The sequence below is a fragment of the Palaemon carinicauda genome, chromosome 1 (genome assembly GCF_036898095.1).
Source record: "Palaemon carinicauda isolate YSFRI2023 chromosome 1, ASM3689809v2, whole genome shotgun sequence".
NCBI lineage: Eukaryota > Metazoa > Arthropoda > Malacostraca > Decapoda > Palaemonidae > Palaemon > Palaemon carinicauda.
In genome coordinates this window covers 294798902-294824514 of record NC_090725.1, presented here as the reverse complement: position 1 = coordinate 294824514, position 25613 = coordinate 294798902, and the positions used below count along the sequence as shown (strand labels likewise).

The window sequence follows — 25613 nt, the reverse complement described above, 5'->3', positions numbered from 1 at the left end:
AAGCCACTACTGTGGTGTTGTCGCTCATCACCACCACAGAGTGACCTGCCAGGTATTGTTGGAACTGTTGAAGGGCCAGGAATACGGCCTTCATTTCTAGCAGATTTATATGGAGGCACTTTTCTTATTCTGACCACAGGCCTGAGGTCCTGTGGTGAAGAACGTGGGCCCCCCACCCTTTCTTTGAGGCGTCCGAAAACAGCATCAAATCCGGGGGGAGGACGAGAAGATCCACTCCCCTTCGTAGGTTCTCGTCTGTCACCCACCACTGAAGATTCGTCCGTTCCGCAGGACCCATAGAGACCATGACGTCCGGGAAATCGTGTCCTTGATTCCACCGGGACTTGAGTCACTATTGCAGAGATCTCATTCTGAGGCGACCGTTGGGAACTAGACGAGCCAGGGATGAAAGGTGACCGAGGAGACGTAACCACGATTGGGCTGGGAGTTCTTCTCGTCTGAGGAAAGGACTCGCGACCCTCCTCAGCCTTGCTATCCTGTCGTCTGATGGGAAGGCTTTGTGGAGATTGGTGTCTATTATCATGCCTAGATATACCAGTCTTTGAGTAGGAAGCAGAGAAGACTTCTCGAGATTTACCATGATCCCCAGATCTTGGCAAAGTCCCAGAAGTTTGTCTCGGTGTCGAAGAAGGGCTGACTCCGAGTCTGCTAGGATCAGCCAGTCGTCCAGATAACGGAGGAGACGGATGCGGATCCTGTGTTGCCACGACGATATCAGGGTGAACACTCTGGTAAAAACCTGAGGTGCTGTGGAAAGACCAAAACACAGCACCTTGAACTGGTAGATCTTGTTGTCTAGGCAGAATCTTAAGTACTTCCTTGAAGACGGATGGACTGGGATCTGGGAGTACGCGTCCTTCAGATCCAATGTACACATGAAGTCTTGCGGTCTCACTGCAAGTCTGACCGTGTCTGCCGTCTCCATGCTGAACGGGGTCTGCTTGACAAACCTGTTTAGAGCTGAGAGGTTGATGACTGGTCTCCAGCCTCCAGACGCCTTCTTTACAAGAAAGAGTCGACTGAAGAAGCCTGGAGACCCGTCGACGACCTCTTGGAGAGTGCCCTTCTTCAACATAGTATTGACTTCTGCCCGAAGGGCTTGCCCCCTTTCCGATCCCATTGCAAGGGAGCTCAACGACACTGGATTCGCTGTCAGGGGAGGTAGAGATGTTATGAATGGGATGCGATATCCTTGACTGATTACGGAAATCGTCCAGGAATCGGCCCCGAGTTGCTGCCACCTGCTTGCGCAACTTTGTAGGCATCCCCCCACTGGTGGACATGCAGGGGGACTGCCAATCCTGGCGTTTGCGGCCTCGGCCACTCCCTCTAGGATTTTTCCCTCCCCTGGAGGACTTTTTGCCTTTCTTGTCCTTGGCAGGAAAGGGCTTTGACACCGTTGTCTTCGCTGCCGTTGCCGGTTTCATGGTCTTGGTAGGGCGTGGTTGCTGGAAGTTTATAAGGCTTTGATGTTAAAGCCCTATGTAGGAGAGAGTCTTGGTTGGACTTCCTCCACCTCTCAGCTGCCTGCTCCACATCCTTAGGCTCAAACAGATTCCTCCCCAAGATGGAAGAATGTCTGAGCCTGCTGATCTCGATGCTGGGGACTTTCTGGTGGAATCTCTCAGACACCGCATCTCGACGCTTCAAGATGGTATTAACCCACAAGTTCGAGACTTGGTGGGCTACAAACTCGATGGTACGAGTGCCTGAAAGTAGAAAGGTCTCCATGGCCCTCCTGGTACTCTCCTTGGACGTCCTCAGATCGTAACAGGATGCCCAGAGACCCTAGCCAGATGTCCAGCCACGAAGTTGCCTGCGTGGCACACTTCGCCACCTTCTCCTGGCTGAGGATCACCGTAGCCGAGAAAGACACTTGCCGGGTGGAGTCTCTCTCTAGAGGGACTCCCCTGGTAAGCTCTTCCAAAGAGTGGTGTACAGGAAGAGCTAAACAAGTCTCCTCCATGATGTCGAAGTACCTCCTCTGATGGACATAAGGAGGCGGGAGGAATTTGTTACTGGTGCTGGACCGGCTGGAGGAGGCAAGCTCGGAGAGCTGGCCCTCGACCTTATCCCCGGCACTCAACCCCTTGGGACCAAGGCAAAGCCGCACTGGCCCTAGAGGGTTTTTGAGTACCAAAGACTCGGTCCAAGACCGAGTCCTTACCCTCACAAGGAGGAATCTCTGGGTCCGCGAACCCATCGAGATTCCTCATAAGGGTCAGAACCTGCCAGAACGCATGCTCTGACTCCTGAAGCTCTCCTCCTGAAGGGCTGACAGCAAAGTCTCCTGTCCCCAAAGGCTCTTCTTGGTGGGACTCGTGGACATTCTCAGATGGCTTGGCTGGCTCTGGTCTAATCCTTGAGGATGACATCGGAATCGTCTTGGAGTCCTTCGACTCCCTCCTGGGAGGAATACAGGATTCCAGCAGTGATGGTGGGAGGCTCTTCTCCACCCCTACCCGAGAAGACTTCTCAGCGCGAGGTGGGGTTTCCCTCATTGGTGCGATGAGGGAACGCCTCACCTCACGTGACTCCCGAGGACGGGAAACCTTCGTCCGAAGGGGAGGGAGGAGGCCTTCCTCAAAGACTTCCGAAGAGTCAACTTCGCCCTTGGAGAAGTCACCACGTCAGCTACTCCTCTCTTCCTCTTCAGGGGAGTCGAAACTGCCACCGATTTGTGTCCCAGCTCAGAGAGAGCAGGGTTAAAAGCCTGTACGACCGCTCTGACAGGGGATCCAAACCAGGGCTGCCGACTGACAGCTGTGCTGTCAGATACTCCCTATGGAGGGAAGGGGATCGTTCGATCCCTAGGAGGAGTTACAAAACCAGGGTCGGCTTGAAAAGAAGAAGAAGGCAAGTTCCTGGACTTATCCGGAGTACTCCCTCCCTCCAGCGAGCGCGCTGTTCTGCGCTTGTAGGGCGGGGGGGACGCGATGACGATGACTTGGTCGCGCTTCGTCCTGCAGCCTCGCGCTGGGGGTCGCGCTGGCGCGATTGAATTTTGCCTGAATCGCGTAGGCGATGGCGATGGCACACGGGCGAGCGATGGCGCGCAGGGGCGCGTGGGCGATCGATGGCAAGCATGGGCGCGTTCTGATGACAGCAGAGGGTGCGCAGTAGGCTGAATAAGCACTCGCGCGCGCTAAGGCAATTGTTCGCGCGCGCAGGATCATGATGAGCCCATGAGGGCGATAACGTTGGGCGCGCGGGCGCAGGGGATATATCCCTTGCGTGCGGGCGCGCATGAGGGCACACATCAGGAACAGCAACAGGAGGGCGCGCGATGGCGCATAGGTGAAGGATGGTGTGTTGGCGAAGGATGGTGCGCTGGCAAACGCTGGCGAGCAGGGGAAGAGATTACCTTCCCCTTTACGCCCAGATCCGAAGATCGTAGGAGCGCAGGAGATCGTTGGCGCGCAGGCGAGTGCTGGCGCGTAGGAAAGCGCTAGCGCGCAGGAGATCATGGGCGCGCATCAGGACGAGGGCGCGCAGTGGCGCACTGGCGAGCAGGTGAGCGCTGACGCACAGGTGAGCGCTGGCACGCTATCACAGGATCAGCTGGAGAGCGCTTGTGCGCAGGCGAACAATGGCGCGCAGGGGATACCTGGCGCATAAGGGACTTAGTTACATTGTGAAAAAGTCCCTTGTGCCCCGAAGGAACCGATGCCCATTTAAAAACAGGGTTTGTAGGCACCCACAGCGCATCAGCCGCCAGGAACGGCGACGGCTGGTCAGCAGGTCTGGCGGGTAGAAGGTCGGCGTGTCCTTTGTAAGGACGACCTTCCACCGAAGGAGATCGCGAACGATCTGCGGAGAGGTCCAGGGATGTAGCTGGCAGGGTCGGTGATCAACGGCGAGGTTCCTCTGCAGCGGACTGCGGGGATGACGAGCCGAAGAGGTGCCTCTTAACACCCTTGTGTGGTAAAGGAAGTCCTCTTCGGCGAAGAGGAAGGCGGGCTTTACGCCTTATACGCCCTCTGGGGGCCGTGGAGTTAGCAGGCTGACCAGCAGTCCTCTGAAGAGGAGTCTCTGTTAGTGAACTCCCCCGAGGGGGAGAATCACCTGCAGGACAGACCGTTGGACTTGGTTCCTCCCTCGAAGGATGTTCGGAGGGGGGAACTAAGCCTTCAGCTACATCAGCAACATCAGGAGCAGAGGTTTGGTACAACTCATCAGAGGCCTCTGCCACAACAACGTCGACGATAGACAGAGGATCGACCTCTGCTATAATCAGCGATTGTTTGACAGCTGCTCCCAATTTGATTATGTCAAACAAGGCTTCCTTGAAGGGCAAACCCTCAAGCCCCAAGGAAGCCCAAAGCTGTAACAAATCATGATTAGTTACATTGACATTAGACATTAAATCCTCCCCCGGGGAAGGAGGAGGAGCTGCCTCGCTATGGGAGGCACAAACCCCGAGATCGGTCAACAGAACTGCGGCCTACGGAAGAAACCGATCAACAGAACTGTGGCCTACGGAAGAAACCGATCGAGTGGGAGCTTCGGAGGAAGTTTGGGGCACAGAAGAAGAGACCTTGGGATTTTCTCCTTTCAAAGAAATCTTCGAAGGAGAAATATCCCGCGTGGACTTCTTCCGGCGCCGGGAAAACCTCTCCCACTGGGAGGTAGACCACTCCCTACACTCACCACATACGTTACTCTTATCACACCGTTGGCCCGTACAGTAAGGACACAAGGTGTGTGGGTTCGTTTCGACCGTCGACATATAAGTTCCACAAGGGCGGTCAGGTAAACCGGGACACTTATGCATCGCAGAGGCCAACTTCACAAACACTCTGTCAAAGAAAAAGCAAACAAAAGATTAGTAATGGCTGCCAAAGAAGGCGAGGGTGACAGCGGACACGTCCGTCTAGCACCCGAGCAGAGAGCAAAGTGAGCTCAGCACAGGTGTGTGTGGGGGGGGGGGAGCAAGCTACCCTCCCTACCCCCCCGCTAACCAGCGGTGGGGTAGTAAACCCTCGTTAAAATTCTAATGCCTCGTCATTTCAGCTACGCCGAAAGTAATTACCCATATTAAATAGAGTGGTTTGTATTTCAGTTACGGAACAACTATTATTTCAATACCTACCAAGCATTGAACTATCAAAATAGAATTACTTTCTGACCTTTAAATAAAAAAAAAAATCTCCCTCTCTTATATTCCCCCCCTCCTACTCGATACTAAATTACATGTCTCATAACACCATCTATCAAAAGGAATATTAACAAATTATGTGAGTATTACTAGATCTTTGTACAATTAAGTTACTGTAAATTTCTATACACCTTACCAAATCTCTTGATCTCACTGCGAAATGGTAAATAGAAGATTAACAAGTATTGATCTGAATTATATAATTGAAATTTTGCTTATTTCAATGAATAGTACCTTGTAGTCATCATTCTTGCTACTTCACTTTTGGAGGGGAGTATGTGAAGGAAAGAGAAGATATAAACCAATTTTAAAGTTAACTATTTAACACTCAAATTGACTATGTATCTCAACCTATAAACTTTATTGCCATTCCACTTTTGTCTTGCTTATGGGATGATTTGTAACCGTCTTGCTATACCATCCATTTAGCTAAGAAAAGTTTCACCTTCCCTTTTGCTCAATACAGCTTGACTAAGGCTTTTTTTATATATACTGTACATAATTGATATGAAATAACATGTGCTCCTGTGTCCATAGACCCAAGACATAACAGTCTCTTAGATGGCTCACCACCCCTGCCATGACGTGTCTGAAAACAGGAGAAATCCTGGAGGGACCCTCAATAGAGATCCATTCAACAAGTTCTCATCCTGAATCCACCAGTAGAGATCCTTCTTGACATCCAGGTGGACTCTGACCAGAATGGAGGGAGTCTCTCTCTTCTGACACCATTAAGATTTCAAGGCCCATTGGACGGATTGGAGGTTCATCCGACCAAACAGAACTAGCTTCTCTCGAGAGAAGAGATGGCCCAGGAACCTTAGCCACTGTCTTACTGCTACAGCTTTGGAATAAAAAAAACAGCACTGTGATCTGTTTGAATAAGAGTACAGTACTCAGTTTCATTATGGAAACGCTCACACTTATCAATGTCTATGCCTAAATACTGTAGACAATGCTGGAGTTCGAAGATTGACTTTTTAAAATTGATCCCGATTCCAAGAATGTGGCAAAACTTGATAAGGCCTCAGTGGTGGAGAAGCCAAGCTTCTGACTTGGCCAGTAACAGCAAGTCGTCCAGGTAGCGCCGGAGTCCGATACTAATGGCATAAAACCATGAAGACACCGGAGAGAAGACTTGCGGTTCCCTAGACAGGCAAAAGCACTTGAAACTGGAATCTCTTCTTTTGTAGAACAAACCAGAGGTACTTTCTGGACTTTGGATGGATGGGCTCCTGAAAGTATGCATCCATTAGGTCTATTGACAGCAGGAGGTCGTTTTGTCCGCCTGCCTGTAAGACTATGCTGCGTGTCTCCATCTTGAACTGTGTCTGGATGATAAATAGGTTCAATCGTAACAAGTCTATGACAGGTCCCTAACCTCCTGTCAACTTTTCCACTAGGAACAAGTTGCTGTAGAAGCCCGGAGAACAATCCTGGACTTCAATGCCATTCTTCCCCAGCATAGCCTGAACCTCATCTTATACAATAAAGTCTTTTGGAGACCATATCTTATAAAAGAAAGTCATTTGGAGACCTTTTCGAATACAATGAAGGTTTATCTTGGTCAGTGCCAGAGGAGGGCGACATGTTGTGAATGGTATGCAATACCCAGGATTTCACCCCATTGAACTGCTACCTCATCCACCAACTTTCCAGTTATCCCCCCTACAGGTGGCAGGAGGAGATTGCTCTCCCTAATGCAAACCTTTCCTTCCTTGGCCTCATCAGTTGGAATGTTCATGACACCGAAAGGAATGTGTCAAATCTTATCTTCGGTAATGGAGGTGGTCTGGTTCAGGATGGAGCCTACACTGAGGAGGCTGCCATTTAAGAGAGGAAGCTCTTGGTTTCGCAGGTGACAGCCGAGACTATTTAGATGAGGCTGCCCTCCTAAAGAAGGTAGCATATCTCACCTTCTAACATTTTTCAACCACCGCAACAACCTCAGCAAATGGGAACAAGGTTGAACACTGTCACTGTGGTGTTAAGTTCCAATGAATCTCTGTAAACTTTGTAACTGCATCCCTTCTCTTGAGGATACAGTTGCCCCTGAGGAAGGCACATTGGTGTAACAAGAATCCCAGTGCCTTCAATCCTGACAACACAGGGTCTTTGTATTGTTTTCATACTTTTTTGGTTCAAAAGATTCTCCGAAACTGCAATGTACAGTATTAGAGGGTGCCCAACCAGTGATCTAACTATGAGTATGTCTGCAAGGCTGACATGGAGGCTGTTTCAAAGTTTAGGATTTCAGCTGCCGAGAGGGTTTCTTACTAGGGACACCAAGGGTCAAGGACACTACATTAGGATCCAGAGGCAGTGGATTAGGAAGTGCTCTCTCTCTGTTACATAAAACTCTCTCTGTTTAAGGATTACTAGTGGAATCACCTTCAAATACCTCACCAGGAGTCCTTTTCAGCAGAGACCTATTGCTCGATCTTACGGATGGTATCCTCTGCCTACTGACACCAGGGTAGTTATTAGTATGCCAAATTCGTATATAATTTGTATTTTTCTTAACTATACAAACCTTAGCTATTAAATAGGGGTATTACTTTCGGCGTAGCTGAAATAACGAGCCATTAAAATTTGACGAAGGTTTACTACCCACACTGCTAGTTAGTGGGGGTAGGGGAGGGTAGCTTGTTACCCCCCCCCCCCACACACACACACACCTGTGCTTGAGGTCACTTTGCTTGGAGGTAGGACTTCAAAGGGGATAGGGCTGGCGGGCAAGTTTGATTAAATATTTGTATAGTTAGGAAAAATACAAATTATCTACGAATTTGTCATTTGTTCCGTAACTGACATACAAACCACGCTATTTAATAGGGGTGACTCACCCATTAGGAAGGGTGGACGTCCCTGCCAGTACTGGCTTTTTGGCTTTGCCCGGGGGCTCGTTATTTGAGTGTCAGCACCCAAGAAATAAGGAGTCCCTGCACCTCGCTAGAACCTTGCTACGCAAGGACTGCGGCCTGCGCAAGCTGTGTGTGAAGGTATACCGAAGTGTGACTCATCCTAGGAAGTTGATCTGAAGTTCTTTAGATGGAAACTTTAGACTAGGACTCTCCCAATACCACCTCGTCAGGGTATTGGGACGTGACAGTATTAACTTAATACTAGGAACACAAGGAAACATGGTTTACCTGCAGTGGTTTGAGGTCAGCTATGCAGAGAACCCAGGATGCTGCTTTCCCCAAGAGAGGGGATGATGAAGAAAAGAATAAGGGCCAGACAAACCTTTTCATTCATGCAGACTAAAACCGGGTAACAATGCCCTCAACCTTCTGCTACTTGTCCAATAAGGAGCTTGAGGTTTAAAACCAGCTGATGTGCAGCCACCACAGGGCCGATAAAGAACGTATCGAGCCTCCTGTGGGTCACGTCTTACAGGTAGTGGGCTGTGAAGGTTGTCTGATGCTTTTACACCCCAGCTGGAAGGACCTGTGTCACTGAAAAATTCTTTTTGAAGGCCAGAGACGTAGCTACGCCCCTGACATCATATGCTCTAGGGCGACGTGACGGAGGAGGATCTGGATTCAGGGACAGATGAATCACCCTACGAATCCATGCCGAGATGGTGTTCTTTGTGACCCTCCTCTTAGTCCTCCCTGTGCTAACAAATAACGCTGGCACATGAGGACGAACTGCAGCCGTTCTTTTAAGATATAGCCTCAAACTCCTTACTGGGCATAGTAGGAGATGGTCTGGGTCATCTGTTACAAAACAGAGACTAGAAATCTGGAAGGAGTCGAACCGAGGGTCCGCTACTCCCGGATTCTGAGTCTTAGCAATAAACTCTGGGACGAATCTGAAAGTTACCTCCCCCCATCCCCTTGAATGGGCGATGTCATACGAGAGACCATGAAGTTCGCTAACACGCTTGGCCGAAGCCAAAGCTAGTAGGAACACCGTCTTCCAAATTAGATGGCAATCTGAAGCCTGGCGTAATGGTTCATAGGGAGGTCTCTTAAGAGACCTGAGAACTCGAACCACGTTCCATGGAGGAGGTCTCGCTTCCGACTGAGGGCAGGTAAGTTCATAACTTCGTATGAGTAGGGAATGTTCCAGCGAAGAAGAAATGTCCATTCCTTTTAGCCTGAAGGCTAGACTTAAGGCTGAGCGATAGCCTTTCACTGCCAAGACTGAAAGGGGCATTTCTTCCCGCAAATACACGAGGAACTCCGCTATTGTTGGAATAGTGGCATCGAGTGGAGAGATACCCCTTCCACGACACCAACCACAGAGGACTTTCCACTTTGTCTGGTAGACAACTGCAAATGACTTTCGCAGATGTCCAGACATCCTGACCGCAACTTGTTGCGAAAATCCTCTCTCAGCGAGGAGATGCTGGATAGTTTCCAGGCGTGAAGTCGTAGCGAAGCTACGGCTTTGTGGAAGATGTTGGCATGTGGTTGTCTGAGTAGATTGTGTCGTGGAGGGAGCTCTCTCGGTAGCTCCGTTAGGAGTTGCAAAAGGTCCGGAAACCATTCCGCATGATGCCATAGCGGAGCTATGAGGGTCATCGAAAGATTGACCGACGTTCTGGTCTTGTTGAGCACCCTCCTTATCAGACAGAACGGGGGAAAGGCGTAAACGTCGATGTTGTCCCACCGTTGTTGGAAGGCATCTTGCCAGAGAGCCTTGGGATCCGGGAATGGGGAGCAGTACAGCGTTAGCTTGAAGTTCAGAGCTGTTGCGAACAGATCCACAGTTGGAGAACCCCACAAAGTCATGACTTTGTTGGCTACTAGATGATCCAAAGACCACTCGGTACTCACTATCTGAGATGCTCTGCTCAGATTGTCAGCTGCAGATGAATTTCGCAGGTGTCCAGACATCCTGACCGCAACTTGTTGCGAAAATCCTCTCTCAGCGAGAAGATGCTGGATAGTTTCCAGGTGTGAAGTTGTAGCGAAGCTACGGCTTTGTGGAAGATGTTGGCATGTGGTTGTCTGAGTAGATTGTGTCGTGGAGGGAGCTCTCTCGGTAGCTCCGTTAGGAGTTGCAAAAGGCCCGGAAACCATTCCGCATGATGCCATAGCGGAGCTATGAGGATCATCGAAAGATTGACCGATGTTCTGGTCTTGTTGAGCACCATCCTTATCAAACAGAACGGGGGGAAGGCGTAAACGTCGATGTTTTCCCACCGTTGTTGGAAGGCATCTTGCCAGAGAGCCTTGGGATCCGGGAATGGGGAGCAGTACAGCGGAAGCTTGAAGTTCAGAGCTGTTGCGAACAGATCCACAGTCGGAGAACCCCACAAAGTCAGGACTTTGTTGGCTACTAGATGATCCAAAGACCACTCGGTACTCACTATCTGAGACGCTCTGTTCAGATTGTCGGCGAGCACATTCCTCTTGCCTGGAATGAAACGTGCCGATAGTGGAATCGAGTGGACTTCGGTCCATCTCAGTATCTCTACTGCAAGATGGGGTAGCTGTTTCGAAAAGTTACCTCCTTGTTTATTGATGTAAGCCACTACTGTACTGTGGTGTTATCGCTCATCACCACCACAGAGTGACCGGCCAGGTATTGTTGGAACTGTTGAAGGGCCAAAAAAACGGCTTTCATCTCTAGAAGATTTATATGGAGGCACTTTTCTGATTCTGACCACAGGCCTGAGGTCCTGTGGTGCAGTACGTGGGGCCCCCACCCTTTCTTTGAGGCGTCCGAAAACAGCATCAAATCTGGGGGGAGGACGAGAAGATCCACTCCTCTTCGTAGGTTCTCGTCTGTCACCCACCACTGGAGGTCCGTCCGTTCCGCAGGTCCCATAGGGATCATGACGTCCGGGGAATCGTAGCCTTGATTCCAGCGAGACTTGAGTTGCCACTGGAGGGATCTCATCCTGACGCGACCGTTGGGAACTAGACGAGCCAAAGATGAAAGGTGACCGAGGAGACGTAACCACAAATGGGCTGGAAGTTCTTCTCGTCTGAGAAAAGGGCTTGCGATCTTCCTAAGCCTTGCTATCCTGTCGTCTGATGGGAAGGATTTGTGGAGATTGGTGTCTAAAATCATGCCTAGGTATACCAGTCTTTGAGTGGGAAGCAGAGAGGACTTCTTGAGATTTACCATGATCCCCAGATCCTGGCCAAGTCCCAGAAGTTTGTCCCGGTGTTGAAGAAGGGATGACACCGAGTCTACTAGGATCAGCCAGTCGTCTAGATAACGGAGGAGACGGATGCCAATCCTGTGTGCCCATGAAGATATTGGGGGTGAACACTCTGGTGAAAACCCGTGATGCTGTGGAGAGACCGAAACACAGCACCTTGAACTGGTACTCCTTGTTATCTAGGCTGAATCTTAAGTACTTCCTTGAAGATGTTTGGACTGGGATCTGGAAGTACGCGTCCTTCAGATCCAGTGTACACATGAAGTCTTGCGGTCTCACTGCTAGTCTGACCCTGTCTTTGGTCTCCATGCTGAACGGAGTTTGTTTGACAAACTTGTTCAGAGCTGAGAGGTTGATGACTGGTCTCCAGCCTCCAGATGCCTTCTTTACAAGAAAAAGTCGACTGAAGAATCCAGGGGACCCGTCGAGGACCTCTTAGAGAGCGCCCTTCTTCAACAGGGTCTGGACTTCTGCCCGAAGGGCTTGCCCCCTTGCCGATCCCATGGCAAGGGAGCTCAACGACACTGGATTCGTCGTCAGGGGAGGTAGAGATGTTGTGAACGGGACGCGATATCCTTGACTGATTACCGAAATCGTCCAGGAATCGGCCCCGAGTTGCTGCCACCTGTCTGCGCAACTTTGGAGGCATCCCTCCACTGGTGGACATGCAGGGGGACTGCTAATCCTAGCGTTTGCGGCCTCGGCTGCTCCCTCTAGGATTCTTACCTCCCCTGGAGGACTTTTTGCCTTCCCTGTCCTTGACAGGAAAGGGCTTAAACACCACTGTCTTCGCTGCTACCATCGGTTTCGTGGTCTTAGTAGGACGGAACTACTGGGGTGCTGGAGGCTTATAGGGCTTGGATGTCAAAGCCCTATGCAGGAGAGAGTCTTGGTGGGACTTCCTCCACCTCTCAGCAGCCTGTTCCACATCCTTAGGCTCAAACAGGTTTGTTCCTTCCAAGGAAGAATGCCTGAGCCTATTTATCTCGGTGCTAGGGACCCTCTGATGGAACCTCTCAGCCACCGCATCCCGACGTTTCAGGATGGTGTTCGCCCACAAGTTTGAGACTTGGTGGGCCAGAAACTCGATCGTGCGAGTGCCTGAGAGGAGGAACGTCTCCATATCTTTCCTGGTACGTTCCTTGGAGAAGTCCTCAGAGCGTATCAGGATACCCAAAGTCCCTAACCAGATATCCAACCACGAAGTGGCTTGCATAGCACACTTCGCAACCTTTTCCTGGTTAAGGATCTCTGCGGCCGAGAATGAGACCTGCCTGTTGGAGAGTCTCTCAAGAAGGACTCCCCTGGTAAGCTCTTCCAAAGAATGGTGGAGAGCAAGAGCTAAACAAGGCTCCTCCAAGATCTCGAAGTACTTCCTCTGCTGTACGCAAGGAGGTGGGAGAAGCTTGTTGCCAGCACTGGAACGGTTGGAGGAGGCCAACTCAGAGAGCTGAACAGCGATCTTGTACCTAGTACTCTTAACCTCCTGGGGCCAGGGCAGAGCAGCACTGGCCTTAGAAGGTTTTTGAGTGCCAAATACGCGGTCCAAGACCGTGTCTTTGCCCTCTCGAGGGGGAATCTCTGGGTCGGCAAACCCATTGAGAGCCCTCATAAGAGTCAGGACCTGCCAAAATGCATACTCTGACTCTTGTAGTTCTCCTCCAGATGTCGGACTTGCAGCGAAGTCTCCTGTCCCCAAAGGCTTTTCTTGGGGAGATTCGCGGACGTTCTCCGAGTGACTAGCTGGCTCCATCCTAAGTCTCGTCGAAGATTTTGGCATTGTCTTTGAGTCCTTCGACTCCTTCCTGGGAAAGATGTAGGACTCTAACATAGACGGAGGCAAGTTCTTCTCCGCCCCTACCAGGGAAGATTTTTCAACGCGAGGTGGGGTTTTCCTCATTGGTGCGATGGGGGAATGTCTCGCCTCACATGACTCCCAAGGACGGGAAATCCTCGTCCGACAGGGAGGGAGAAAAAGTCTGGGGAGGTGAAGGAACCTGCCTCGATGGATTACGAGGAGACAGCTTAGCTCTTGGAGAAGTCACCGCGTCCGAAACTCCTCTTTTTCTCTTCAGAGGGGTAGACGCAGCCAAGGATCTGTGGCCCAATTCAGAGAGAACAGGCTTGACAGCCTGGTTAACTGCTCTGATTAGTGGACCGCACCATGGCTGTTGACTGACAGCTGTGCTGTCAGACACTCCCTCTGGAGGGACAGGGATTGACGGATCCCTGGGAAAGGTTTCCATAGGGGAGTTCGCCTGGAAAGAAGAAAAAGGGTTCCTAGACCTTTCTGGATGCTTCCCTTCCACCGCAGTGCGTGCTGTTTTGCGCTTGCGGGGAGGGGAATGCAGCGATGGCGACCTTGACGTGCGTTGTCCTGCACCTCGCGCGCGGGAGGGTATTGACGCTCGCGCGGGGGCGCGTGATGGTGCCCGCGCGATGGGGAATACCCGGGGTCGCGCGCAGGCGAGTGATGGCGCGTGGGAGACTGTGGGCTCACAGGAGAGTGCGCAGGAGGCTGATTGCGCGCGGGGGCGCGTAGGATCAGGTCGCTGGACATGTGGGCGTGCAGGCGAGAGTTCGCGCGCCCCAGATGATGTCATAGGGTGCGCGCGCGCAGGAAAGATACCACTGGCGCACAGTTGGAGCCTTTGCGCGTGGGCGCGCGTCCGTATGGTGGCTCGTAACTGTAGGAGAGGATGGGCGCACGCGCGTATCCTCGTGGGCGCGAGCAGGTGAACGCGCGCGTATCCTCGTGGGTGCGAGCAGGTGAACGCGCGCAATTGCGCGATGGCGAGGGATGGCGTGCTGGAGACAGCAGCCAGCGCGATGGCGAGGGATGGCGCGCTGGAGACAGCAGTCAGCGCGTTGGCGAGCACAGGTGTGTAGACAAAGTCTTTAATTTCCCTACAGCTCCCAGATCCGAAGATCGTAGGCGCGCAGGAGAGTACGTGGGCGCAGGAGAGTATGTGGGCGCGGGAGAGCGCTGGCGCGCAGGAGATCACTGATGCGTAGGAGAGTGCTGGCGCGCAGGAGAGCGCTGGCGCGCAGGAGAGCGTTGGCGCGCAGGAGGTTGATGGCGCGCAGGTGAGCACTGGCGCGCTACCTCAGGAAAAGCCTGGCGCACATGAGAACGTTGGCGCGCATGCCCATCATGGCGCGTAAGGGACGTATGCGCGCGATGGCGGCATACGCCCTTGATGACCGAAAATAGAGATCGAAGCCTGACGAGCATGGTAGTCAGGTTTCGTGGGCGCGTAAAGCGCATCAGCTTCCAAGAACGGCGACGGCAGGTCAGCAGGTCTGTCGGGTGGAAGGTCGGCGTGCCCTTTGGAAGGACAACCTTCCACCGAAGGGGATCGCGAACGATCCGCTGAGAGGTCCAGGACCATAGCAGGAACAGTCGGTGAACGCTGACGAGGCTCCTCTGCGGCGGACTGCAACGATGATGGGGAACCAAAGATGCGACTCCTCACCACAGGTGAAGGAAGGCCTCTCTGGCGAAGAGGAAGGCGAGCCTTGCGACGGATGCACCTCTGGGGGCCGTTGGATCAGCAAACTGACCTTCTGCAGTCCTCCGAAGAGGAATCTCTGTAAGTGAACTCCCCCGAGAGGGAGAAACACCACCAGGAGAGACTGTTGGACTTAGTTTCTCCGTCGTAGGTTGAGCAGACACGGGAGAAACTAAGCCTTCAGCTACTGCGGGATGTGAAGAGGCAGAGGTATTAGGAGATACTGCATTGGATACCTCTGACACCACAAAATTGACAGAGGATCAAGGAAGACCAAAGCTGAAAAAGATTTGTTAATGACAAATCCTCCCCCGGGGGAAGAGGTGGAGCAGCCTCGCTAGGGGAGGCAACGCCATCTCTCGAACCCCGAGCTTGGAAATCAGAACCATGGTCTATGCTACCACTCGATGGTCTCTCGCGAAAGACCGATCCAGTGGGAGCTTCGGAGGAGGTTTGGGCAACGGAAGAAGAGTCCTTGGGTTTTTCTCCTTTCAAAGAAACCTTCGAAGGAGAAATATCCCGTCTGGACTTCTTCTTACGTCGCCGAGAAAACCTCTCCCACTGGGAGGTAGACCACTCCCTACACTCACCACACTCATTATTACTATCACACTGTTGACCCCTACAGTAAGGGCAAAGGGTGCGAGGGTCTGTCTCGACCGCCGACATAAATGTTCCGCATGGGCGGTCGCGTAATCCAGGACAGGTGCGCATAATCGCAGAGGCCAACTTCACACACAAACCTGTTAAAGAAAAAGCAAAAAAGCATTAATGGCTGCCAAGAAAGAGGCGAGGATGAGAGAGGACACGTCCGTCTACCATCCGAGCCGAGAGCAAAGTAAGTGAGCTCAAGCACAGGTGTGTGTGAGGGGGGGGGTAGCAAGCTACCCTCCCCTACCCCCACCAACTAGCGGTGTGGATAGTAAACCCTCATTAAATTTTAATTGCTCCTCATTTCAGCTACGCCGAAAGTAATACCCCTATTAAATAGCGTGGTTTGTATGTCAGTTACGGAACAAATTATTACTATTATTAGTTTTTTCCCCCTCTATCACAAGTCTTTTTAACTGGGTGGTATTTATAGTGTAGGGTTCCGGGTTGCATCCTGCCCTCTTAGGAGTCCATTACTTTTCTAATTATGTGTGCCGTTTCTAGGATCACACTCTTCTGCATGAGTCCTGGAGCTACTTCAGCCTCTAGTTTTCTAGATACCTATCCAGGGATCTTGGGATCATGCCTTGTGCTCCTATGATTATGGGTACAATTTCCACTGGCATATCCCATATCCTTCTTATTTCTATTTTCAGGTCTTGATACTTATCCATTTTTTCCCTCTCTTTCTCTTCAACTCTGGAGTTCCACGGTACTGCGACATCAATGAGTGATACTTGCTTCATGATTTTGTCAATCAACGTCACGTCTGGTCTATTTGCGCGTATCCCCCATCTGTTCTGATACCATAGTCTCAGAGGTTCTTTTCCTGATCGTTTTCTATCACTCCCTCAGGTTGGTGCTCATACCTTAGTTAGCTGATTATTATTACTTAATAAGCTACAACTCTAGTTGAAAAAGCAATATGTTATAAGCCCAAGGGCAACAACTGGGAAAAATAGCCGTGAGGAATGGAAATAAATAAACGATGTGAGAAAAAATTAAAAATAAAATATTTAAAAAACAGTAACAATATCAAAACAGATATGTCACATATAAATTATAAAAAGACTTATGTCAGCCTGTTCAACATAAAAACATTTGCTGCAAGTATGAACTTTTGAAGTTCTACTGATTCAACTACCCGATTAGGAAGATCATTCCACAACTTGGTCACAGCTGGAATAAAAATTCTAGAGTACTGTGTAGTATTGAGCCTTATGATAGAGAAGGCCTGACTATTAGAATTAATTGCATGCCTATTATTACAAACAGTATGGAACTCTCCAGGAAGATCTGAATGTAAAGGATGGACAGAATTACGAAAAATCTTATACAACATGCATAATGAACTAACTGAACGAAGGTGCCAAAGATTAATATCTAGGTCAGGAATAAGAAATTTAATAGACCTTAAGTTCCTGTCCAACAAATTAAGATGAGAATCCGCAGCTGAAGACCAGACAGGAGAACAATACTCAAAAGAAGGTAGAATGAAAGAATTAAAACACCTCTTCAGAATAGATTGATCACTGGAAATCTTGAAAGACTTTCTCAATAAGCCAATTTTTTTGTGCAATTGAAGAAGACACAAACCTAACGTGTTTCTCAAAAGTAAATTTGCTGTTGAGAATCACACCTAAAATTTAAGTCTTACAAAGTTAAAGAAACATTATCAATGCTGAGATCCGGATGTTGAGGAGCTATGGTCCTTGACCTACTTACAATCATACTTTGAGTTTTGTTAGGATTCAACTTCATACAACATAATTTGTACTATGCACTAATTTTAGCTACATCTCTATTAAGGGATTCAGCAACTCCAGATCTACATTCAAGAAATGGAATTGATGCAAAGAGAGTAGCATCATCTGCATATGCAACAAGTTTGTTTTCTAGCCCAAACCACATGTCGTGTATATATTATGGAAAGTAATGGGCCAAGAACACTACCCTGTGGAAAACCAGATATCACATTCCTATACAGTACTCACTGTGGTGCCCATCAACAACACTTTGAGATCTATTACTTAAAAATTCAATAATAATGCTAAAAAACGACCCACCCACTCTCAACTGTTTGAGTTTGAAAACAAGGGCCTCATGATTAACACGGTCAAAGACAGCACTAAAATCAAGGGCAATCATACGAACTTCCTGACCACAATCAAGGGATCTGTACAGCATTGGAGATTGTAAGAAGGGCATCACATGTTCCAAGGCCTTTACGAAAACCAAATTGCAAACTAGGGAATAGATGATTACCTTCAGCAAACCTATTAAGACGTTTTGCCAGAAGACTTTCAAAAACTTTAGATAATACAAGAGTTATGGAAATTGGGTGGTAATCAGTTGGACTTGAGGTACCACAAACACATTTACATAGTGGAGTAACATTACTAATTCTCCAACAAGTGCTAAAAGCTCCTCTTCTTGCTAACTTGCGCAAAATAACAGATAACTTTGGAACTAAGAAATCTGCTGTCTTTATAAAAAACAAAGGAAAAATACCATTTGGGTCTACACCTCCCTAAGCATCAAGGTCCATCAAGAGAGCTTTAATTTCATGTGAACGTAAAGCTAAACTAGTTAGTTTAGCCTTAGGAAGACAGGAATGAGGAAGATCAAGTTTCTCATTACTGTGCTTACTGTCAACACATCGGCTAAAAGTGTTGCCTTTTCCTTTGGACAGTGAGTGACAGAGCCATCTGGTTTAGGTAAATATGGAACTGTTGTATATATACCAAAAAGTGCAGATTTAAGGGTAGCTCACCACTTATGTACCAGAAAGGGATTCTTTTATGGTTAGATTGTGTTCGTTTTCAGTTGAAGCATAAACTCTCTGAGCAAAAGCTCTAAGCTGAGTATAGTTATTCCAGGTCAAATCTGATCTGGTACCCTTCCAAAGATGATAGACCTCTTGCTTCTCCAAATAAGCATGTCTACAATCATCACTGAACCACGGTTTGTCCTTCACTCTGTACCTTAACACACGAGAAGGGATACGCATATCAATTATGTTGACTAGACTGCCATTCAAAGGGACAACAGGATCAACACTACTATACAATTGTGACCATTTAAGTATAAATCCTGCATATACTTTGATTTCACGCCACTTGCATAAAATATATATTTTTTTTTTCAACGGGTCTTCGTGTGTTTATTACGCATTTCTGACCATCATTATTGTTTCCCCGCCTAGAACCACGGTTTCAGACTAGGGGCCCCCTTAAATGTTTTTATATTGGTGGTTTGCCTCAATATTCATGGTCAGTAATGCATAATTATTTTCATTATTATTATTATTTTTCATATTATTATTATTATTATTATTATTATTATTATTATTATTATTACTAGCTAAGCTATAACCTTAGTTGGAAAAAGCAAGATGCTATAAGCCCAAGGGCTCCAACAGGGAAAAATATCCCAGTGAGGAAACGAAATGAGGAAATAAACGATATAAGAAGTAATGAACAATTAAGATAAAGTATTCTAAAACATTAAAAACATTAAAAAAGATACTTCATATATAAACTATAAAAAAAGACTTATGTCAGCCTGTTCAACATAAAAACATTTGCTGCAAGTTTGAACTTTTGAAGTTCTACTGATTCAACTACCCGATTAGGAAGATCATTCCACAACTTGGTCACAGCTGGAATAAAAGTTCTAGAGTACTGTGTAGTATTGAGCCTTATGATGGAGAAGGCCTGACTATTGGAATTACTGCATGCCTAGTATTATGAACAGGATGAAACTGTCCGAGAACATCTAAATGTAAAGGATGGTCAGTATTATGAAAAATTTTATGCAACATGCATAATGAAATAATTGAACTATGATACCAGAGATTAATATCTAGATCAGGAATAAGAAATTTAATAGACCTTAAGTTACTGTCCAACAAATTAAGATGAGAATCAGCAGCTGAAGACCAGACAGGAGAACAATACTCTAAACAAGGTAGAATGAAAGAATTAAAACACTTCAGAATAGATTGATCACCGAAAATTATAAAAGACTTTCTCAGTAAGTCAAGTTTTTGTGCAATTGAAATAGACACAGACCTAATATGTTTCTCATAAGTAAATACAAGATAGCAAATGGGAAAAACATACAGTTCGTGTATTTCGCTAGAAATTAAAGTAACATATTTATGCCCATAAACGATACCCCTGCACACACCCAAGATCTACATATATGCACACACCCAAGATCTACATATATGCACACACCCAAGATCTACATATATGCACACACCCAAGATCTACATATATGCACACACCCAAGATCTACATATATGCACACACCAAGTTGCAATTATTGCTAAATAACCCGGAGAAGGTTAAATCACTAACTACATGTCCTAGAAACTGAAGAGACATTTAGAATGTTCATTCCTTTACTAAGGGCGAGTTTATTGAAGGGTATGTAAATGGTGAAACTATCTTTCTTTCTTTTTTTTCTTAAGGATAAAGGTCGATGAAACCCATCTTTTGGAGAAGCACCAATATGAACATTAGGGGAGGCTCATAATTATAATTCAAAGACTTTCTTAATGTTTTCTGAAGGCATTAAATCTAAATGGGCACATAAAGGAAGGAAAGAGAAAAAAAAACAACTACCTCATTGATGAAATCTGCGATGGATGTGTCGAAGTGAGGTCCCCGACCGGGTTTCGCATCCACGACCAACAATCCGGCCGCCACGACCACCACCATCATCATCACCAACATCACACGACCTGTCACCAACACACAAGCTTTCTGCCCACCCATCTGATAAATCTGCAAGGGAAATTCCAGTTAATGTTACATTGTTCAATTATAACATTAAATTATGAAATTGCAAGGACTTCCCAGCCTTGATTTCCCAGCAAGTTTTCATTAATTCAAATTTTCTAAAATTTGCAAAGGGTAAGATTACATATAATTTAGTTTACCAGATTCATTTAAAATTATTACAAAAAATTCAATACACCACTATATTAAACAAACCAAAAACCAAGTTCCAAGCTATTTCAATAACAAGTAGAAATCAAATGCTTCAAAAGTGAAGTCATTACATTCAATAATATAATTGATAATTTGATCAACCGGAAATGAATAATTCACTATAAAAACCGAGACCCCAAGAGCAATGGAAGTTTCATAAGAGGAACATTCAACAACTAAAAATGATTGTTTGCCTCATCACAACCACATGATGATGATTTAAGTATTCTGTAAAATCAAGAACAAAGTAGACAATATAAGTAGAAAATCTATCATCTACAAACAACAACAAAGACTTCTAAACAAGCACTTACTCACCCCTAGCCCTTACAGCAAACATTTGCGCAAGTTGCAACCCCCAACCTTGGATCTATGACTCTGTGTAAATAATGAATCTGTACTGACGGAGACTCCTGATTGTCCGTTTCCTTTCGGGGCACCGGGGGACGGCTATCACTTACTGGCACTGCCTTCCTCTAGCACCTGCATAATGGCGTTGTTTATCTCCGTCACAAGGAAATTCAGCTTCTGGCAGTCATAAAAGGACGAGGCGTTTTGTTGTTGCAACTTAAGTTGTAAACAAAACATAACTTAGCCGTTATAACTTGCGGCATTCCAATGGAGGAAGCGTTTTGTTGTTGCAACTTGAGTTATCAACAAAACGTAACTTACCCGTTATATCTTATGACATTCCTAAGAATGAATCACTAGCGACGATTGGAATAAATTCGGTGACAATAAAACAACTTTGCAAACATCTAAACGAAGATAAACTGACATTAATTCAACCTGTAAAAACCTCCTCTATCGTGAGGGACAGAGGATTGTGTCAAGGTTGCAAGTGGCGTTAGGCCTAATCTCTAATACTTGAAAAAATAAAACATTCAATGTAACGGAAATATTCAATTTAATATATCCCGTTAGTGAAATGTTTAATAACGTCGACAAATGGTACTGAGGAACCTTAATGAAAACTTCAATTAGTTATCACCATTCTTAGTTATCACTATTCTATCTAATTTCTCTTCCTCTTTTTTGTTAAAAGTTTTTATAGTTTATATAGGAAATATATTTAATGTCACTGTTCTTAAAATATTTTATTTTTTCTTGTTTTTTCCTCACTGGGCTATTTTCCCTGTTGGAGCCCCTGGGCTTATAGCATCCTGCTTTTCCAACTAGGGTTGTAGCTTAGCATTTGATAATGATAATAATTTGTTAGTACAGTGGAAACTTATCCTGGGATTTTTGGTTGTACTTATATTTCGAAGGTACCCAATGTATTGTATTTAATTTTATATAGCTTACAGGACCTGATGGTTAAAATTGGTTGGGTTTAGGATATTTTGTTATTTCTTTTTCTTAGTGGTTTTACAATTTCCAAGTATTTTATTTTCGTTATTTTCAGTCGCTGATTTGATCGAGCTAGTTACACCACTTCCTAGTTCCTAACTGCTCAATACCGGTAAATAAGTTAGAGGTCACTGTTCATTAATAGATAGGCGCAAAGCTTGTAAGACTATAATAAGTATAACAACAACTAATAATAACAATGAGAGGAAATGGTATATTGTTAACAAATTAATGGGAATGGTAAAAACACCAAAATTTAAAGATGTACAAAAATAACTAAATATTAAACTGAATACCGTACAGCTAAATAGTTATAATGATGAAATTAACAATTTTCTCCTTACTCTATTTTGATAAAGCAAAAAGTTGTTTTTTTCATGTTTCATGTTCGACAATGGTAAATTTACACCCACACTGTTTAAATCCACAATGTTTAAATCCTAAAATCTAAAATCTGTAATACTTTGCAGATGTTGGGAACTGATCGGGAATACAAACGTAATGATTGCAACAGCTGTGAAATCAGATCTTGCTAATGAATGATACATCATGCGCAAAAGAAATTTCAAATCGTAGGAAAATAACAAATTTTTTAAAGTAATGTTAAATAGGGGAAATGCCGTGTCTAAATTTTTTGGTACAATAATTCTAAAGACTTTGCAGTACAAACAGTATATTTTTGTTCAAAGTAGCAGTAAAAAAAAAATAGAGAGATGCCAACGAATTTGCAATTGAGTTTTTTTCTGCAACCATAAACATCAGTCTTAATAGAAATCTTAAGTAAAAGTTTTATCCCACTCTAAATTGAAATCAGTTGGGATAATACCTCGTTATCGGTATTGGCAAACTATTATGGTAAATTTGGTATTTTTGAACTCTTCTTTCAGATTCACGGCCCAACTTATCTATACCACCAGCTATCGGCTAAGATTTTTCAACATATCCACTCTTATATCTTGTATTTTTAACTTTCCTAATTTTGGACATGTTAATAAATTATCATTATTACCAGCTAAGCTGCAAATATAGTTGGAAAAGCAGAATACTATAAGCACAAGGGTTCCAACAGGAAAAATAGCCCAATGAGGAAAGGAGAAAGAATAGTGCACCCACAAGCAAGAGAAACCTACCACAAGACAGAAGAAGACCATGGTACATTGGCTATGGCACTACCCAAGACTGGTGAACAATAGTTTGATTTTTGAGTGTCCTTCTCCTAGAAGAGCTGCTTACCACTAGTTATTACAGTTTCACTTATTGTGTTGTCAAGTGTATAGGGAAAGAGAATGTACAAAAAATTGTCATAACACCTTATCGAAGTGTCGGTGATGAACATTTATGAAGGAGAGAGGGGTTGTGAATGCTATACAAGTAAGACAGCTACACGAAAAGCAAGTGGAGGGAAAACAGTAGTAGTTCTGTGTTTTTGTAGATTTTGATAAGGCTTATGATAGAATACCAAGAGAAGTGGTGTTTTGGTGCTTGCGGGAGAGGAAGGTCCTAGCGAAGTTGATTAGAATGGCAGAGATGACTTACAAAAGAACAAGGACAAAAGTAATAACTGTTGAGGAAACATAAACCTTTGAAGTTGTGTTGGATTACACCATGGATCACCATCAAGCCCTGTTTTATTTGTTGTGGTCATGGGTGTGTCAAGTGAAGAGATCAGAAATTAAGGGCTGTGGGGGGTTGCTTTATACAGGTGATTTGGCGATTACTGATGAAAATTAAGACTTTCGGAGAAGGACTATAGTGACAGGAGACTTTTGAGAGGAGGGCTGGCCCGTGAGTAAATGGTGATTAAGACTGTAGCTATGGTGAACAGTAAGGAAGGTAGGGACAGAAAAGCCATACATGAAAGTAGAGGATCAGTTATAATACAAGTGGGACGATTTAAACACTTGGGATCTAATAGAAGGCACCAGGGAGGATGAGGCTGTAGTTGAAAATAGGATAAAAGCAGCTTGGGGGAAGTGGAGGGATGTAGCAGGAGTGGTACGCGATAAGAAAAATGCCAATCAAGCTAAAAGTCAACCTGCTGAGTCGTCAGGAGCCATTGCCTGGCCCTCTCTGGTCCTAGCTTGGGTGAGTATTGAGAACTGATCTGACTCTGGTCAATCAGCGTAGCTCTAACCTAGCGAACTATCAAACATGCAAGAAAGCAAGCAATAGAGTTAATTGGCAACTATATAGCACAGTAATAAGACCAGTGTTAATGAATGTACAGAAAAGAGGGGTTTTACGACGAAAAGAGGAAGCAAAGATTGAGTGAACAGGGATGAGAATACCGAGTTGGTTTATGGGAATATCAGTGATTGAAAGATTGTAAAATGAGGAAATAAGAAGAAAGGAAGGCGTAGTAAAGATTGCAGAGATGAAAAGCGTCACGACTGAGATGGTGTGTGCACGTGTTGAGGATGGATGGTGAGAATGGAGTGAGAAGGGCTTGGGAGGGAGAAGGGCTTGGGAGTGAGAAGGGCTTGGGAGTGAGAAGGGCTTGGGAGGGAGAAACCTGCTATAGGGGGAGAAGATCGAGGGGGGTGGGGCAGAGAATAAGATGGCGAGATAAGGTGAAGGATGATGTGGCGAGAAAAGGATGCCTTTGCTAGAAGGAATTGGAGAGGACGCCATCAGGCAACCGACTCCTTAATGTAGGGATAACGATGGGAAGGAAGAGTGATACACAAATTATACGTGTTAGTTTTTTTTCATGAAGGTTTAAAAAGGTAAGACTAGCACACACCTGGCTCCTAAACCATTGGAGGTTTGCATTTTACACTAACCTATCTATTTTCACATTCCCCACCTTATAAAATCTAAAATTACAGCACGTATACTATTACCATGCAAACCGTTAATGTCTATATATATATATATATATATATATATATATATATATATATATATATATATATATATATATATATATATATTATATATATATATATATATATATATATATGTGTGTGTGTGTGTGTGTGTATAAAACGTGGATTATTTTACTAGTTTGCGACCAATCGATTCAATAATAAACAAATCCTAGCCAGTGGGAGGCCAAAGCATTAAGAGACGACAATACTATGCAGTTTTATTCTAAAAGAAATGCCTTTGGATGATTGGCTAACATACAACATCCTTGGTCATTTCTGTAAGAAATTTATTCATTTATATATATATATATATATATATATATATATATATATATATATATATATATATATATATATATATATATATATATAATACATGTATATATGCATACATGTGTTAGATAGGCATACGCTACAGAAAATCAGAAAAAAAGTACTCTTAAAAAATTGTATTCTTCAATTTCCATTCCTTCTTACAAAACCCTTATACTTTTAATTGAGAAGAACGATCTCTCTCTCTCTCTCTCTCTCTCTCTCTCTCTCTCTCTCTCTCTCTCTCTCTCTCTCTCTCTCTCTCTCTCTCTCTCTCCGCTATCTATGGACCATCACCTTTAATCAACCTACGTCTTTAAAACACTCCAGCTTCCTACCACTAGCATCCATTTAACTCAAGATTCCCTCCTCTCTTTTTATTTTTGTTTATTGTTTATTTTTTCTGTGTGGGGCTTCTTTGTGAGTTTTAATTACATCCTTTAAATTATATGGTGTGTGGTATTTTATCTATGGTAATGTTTCTCTCACCTCCGCCACCTACCACTCTCTCACTCTCTCTCTCTCTCTCTCTCTCTCTCTCTCTCTCTCTCTCTCTCTCTCTCTCTCTCTCTCTCTCTCTCTCTCTCTCTCTCTAGTACATATAATTTAGTGATA

General features: G+C 45.7%; 1 protein-coding gene across 1 annotated transcript in view; it reads right to left on the bottom strand.

The window, feature by feature from the left end:
- LOC137645277 (uncharacterized) overlaps positions 1–25613 on the bottom strand; it is a 72713-nt gene that overhangs the window by 38610 nt on the left and 8490 nt on the right. Inside the window, exon 2 of the mRNA XM_068378095.1 lies at positions 20098–20259. Within this exon, the coding sequence (XP_068234196.1) occupies positions 20098–20250 (153 nt within the window). The 5' untranslated portion in view covers positions 20251–20259. The remainder of the gene's footprint in view (positions 1–20097; positions 20260–25613) is intronic.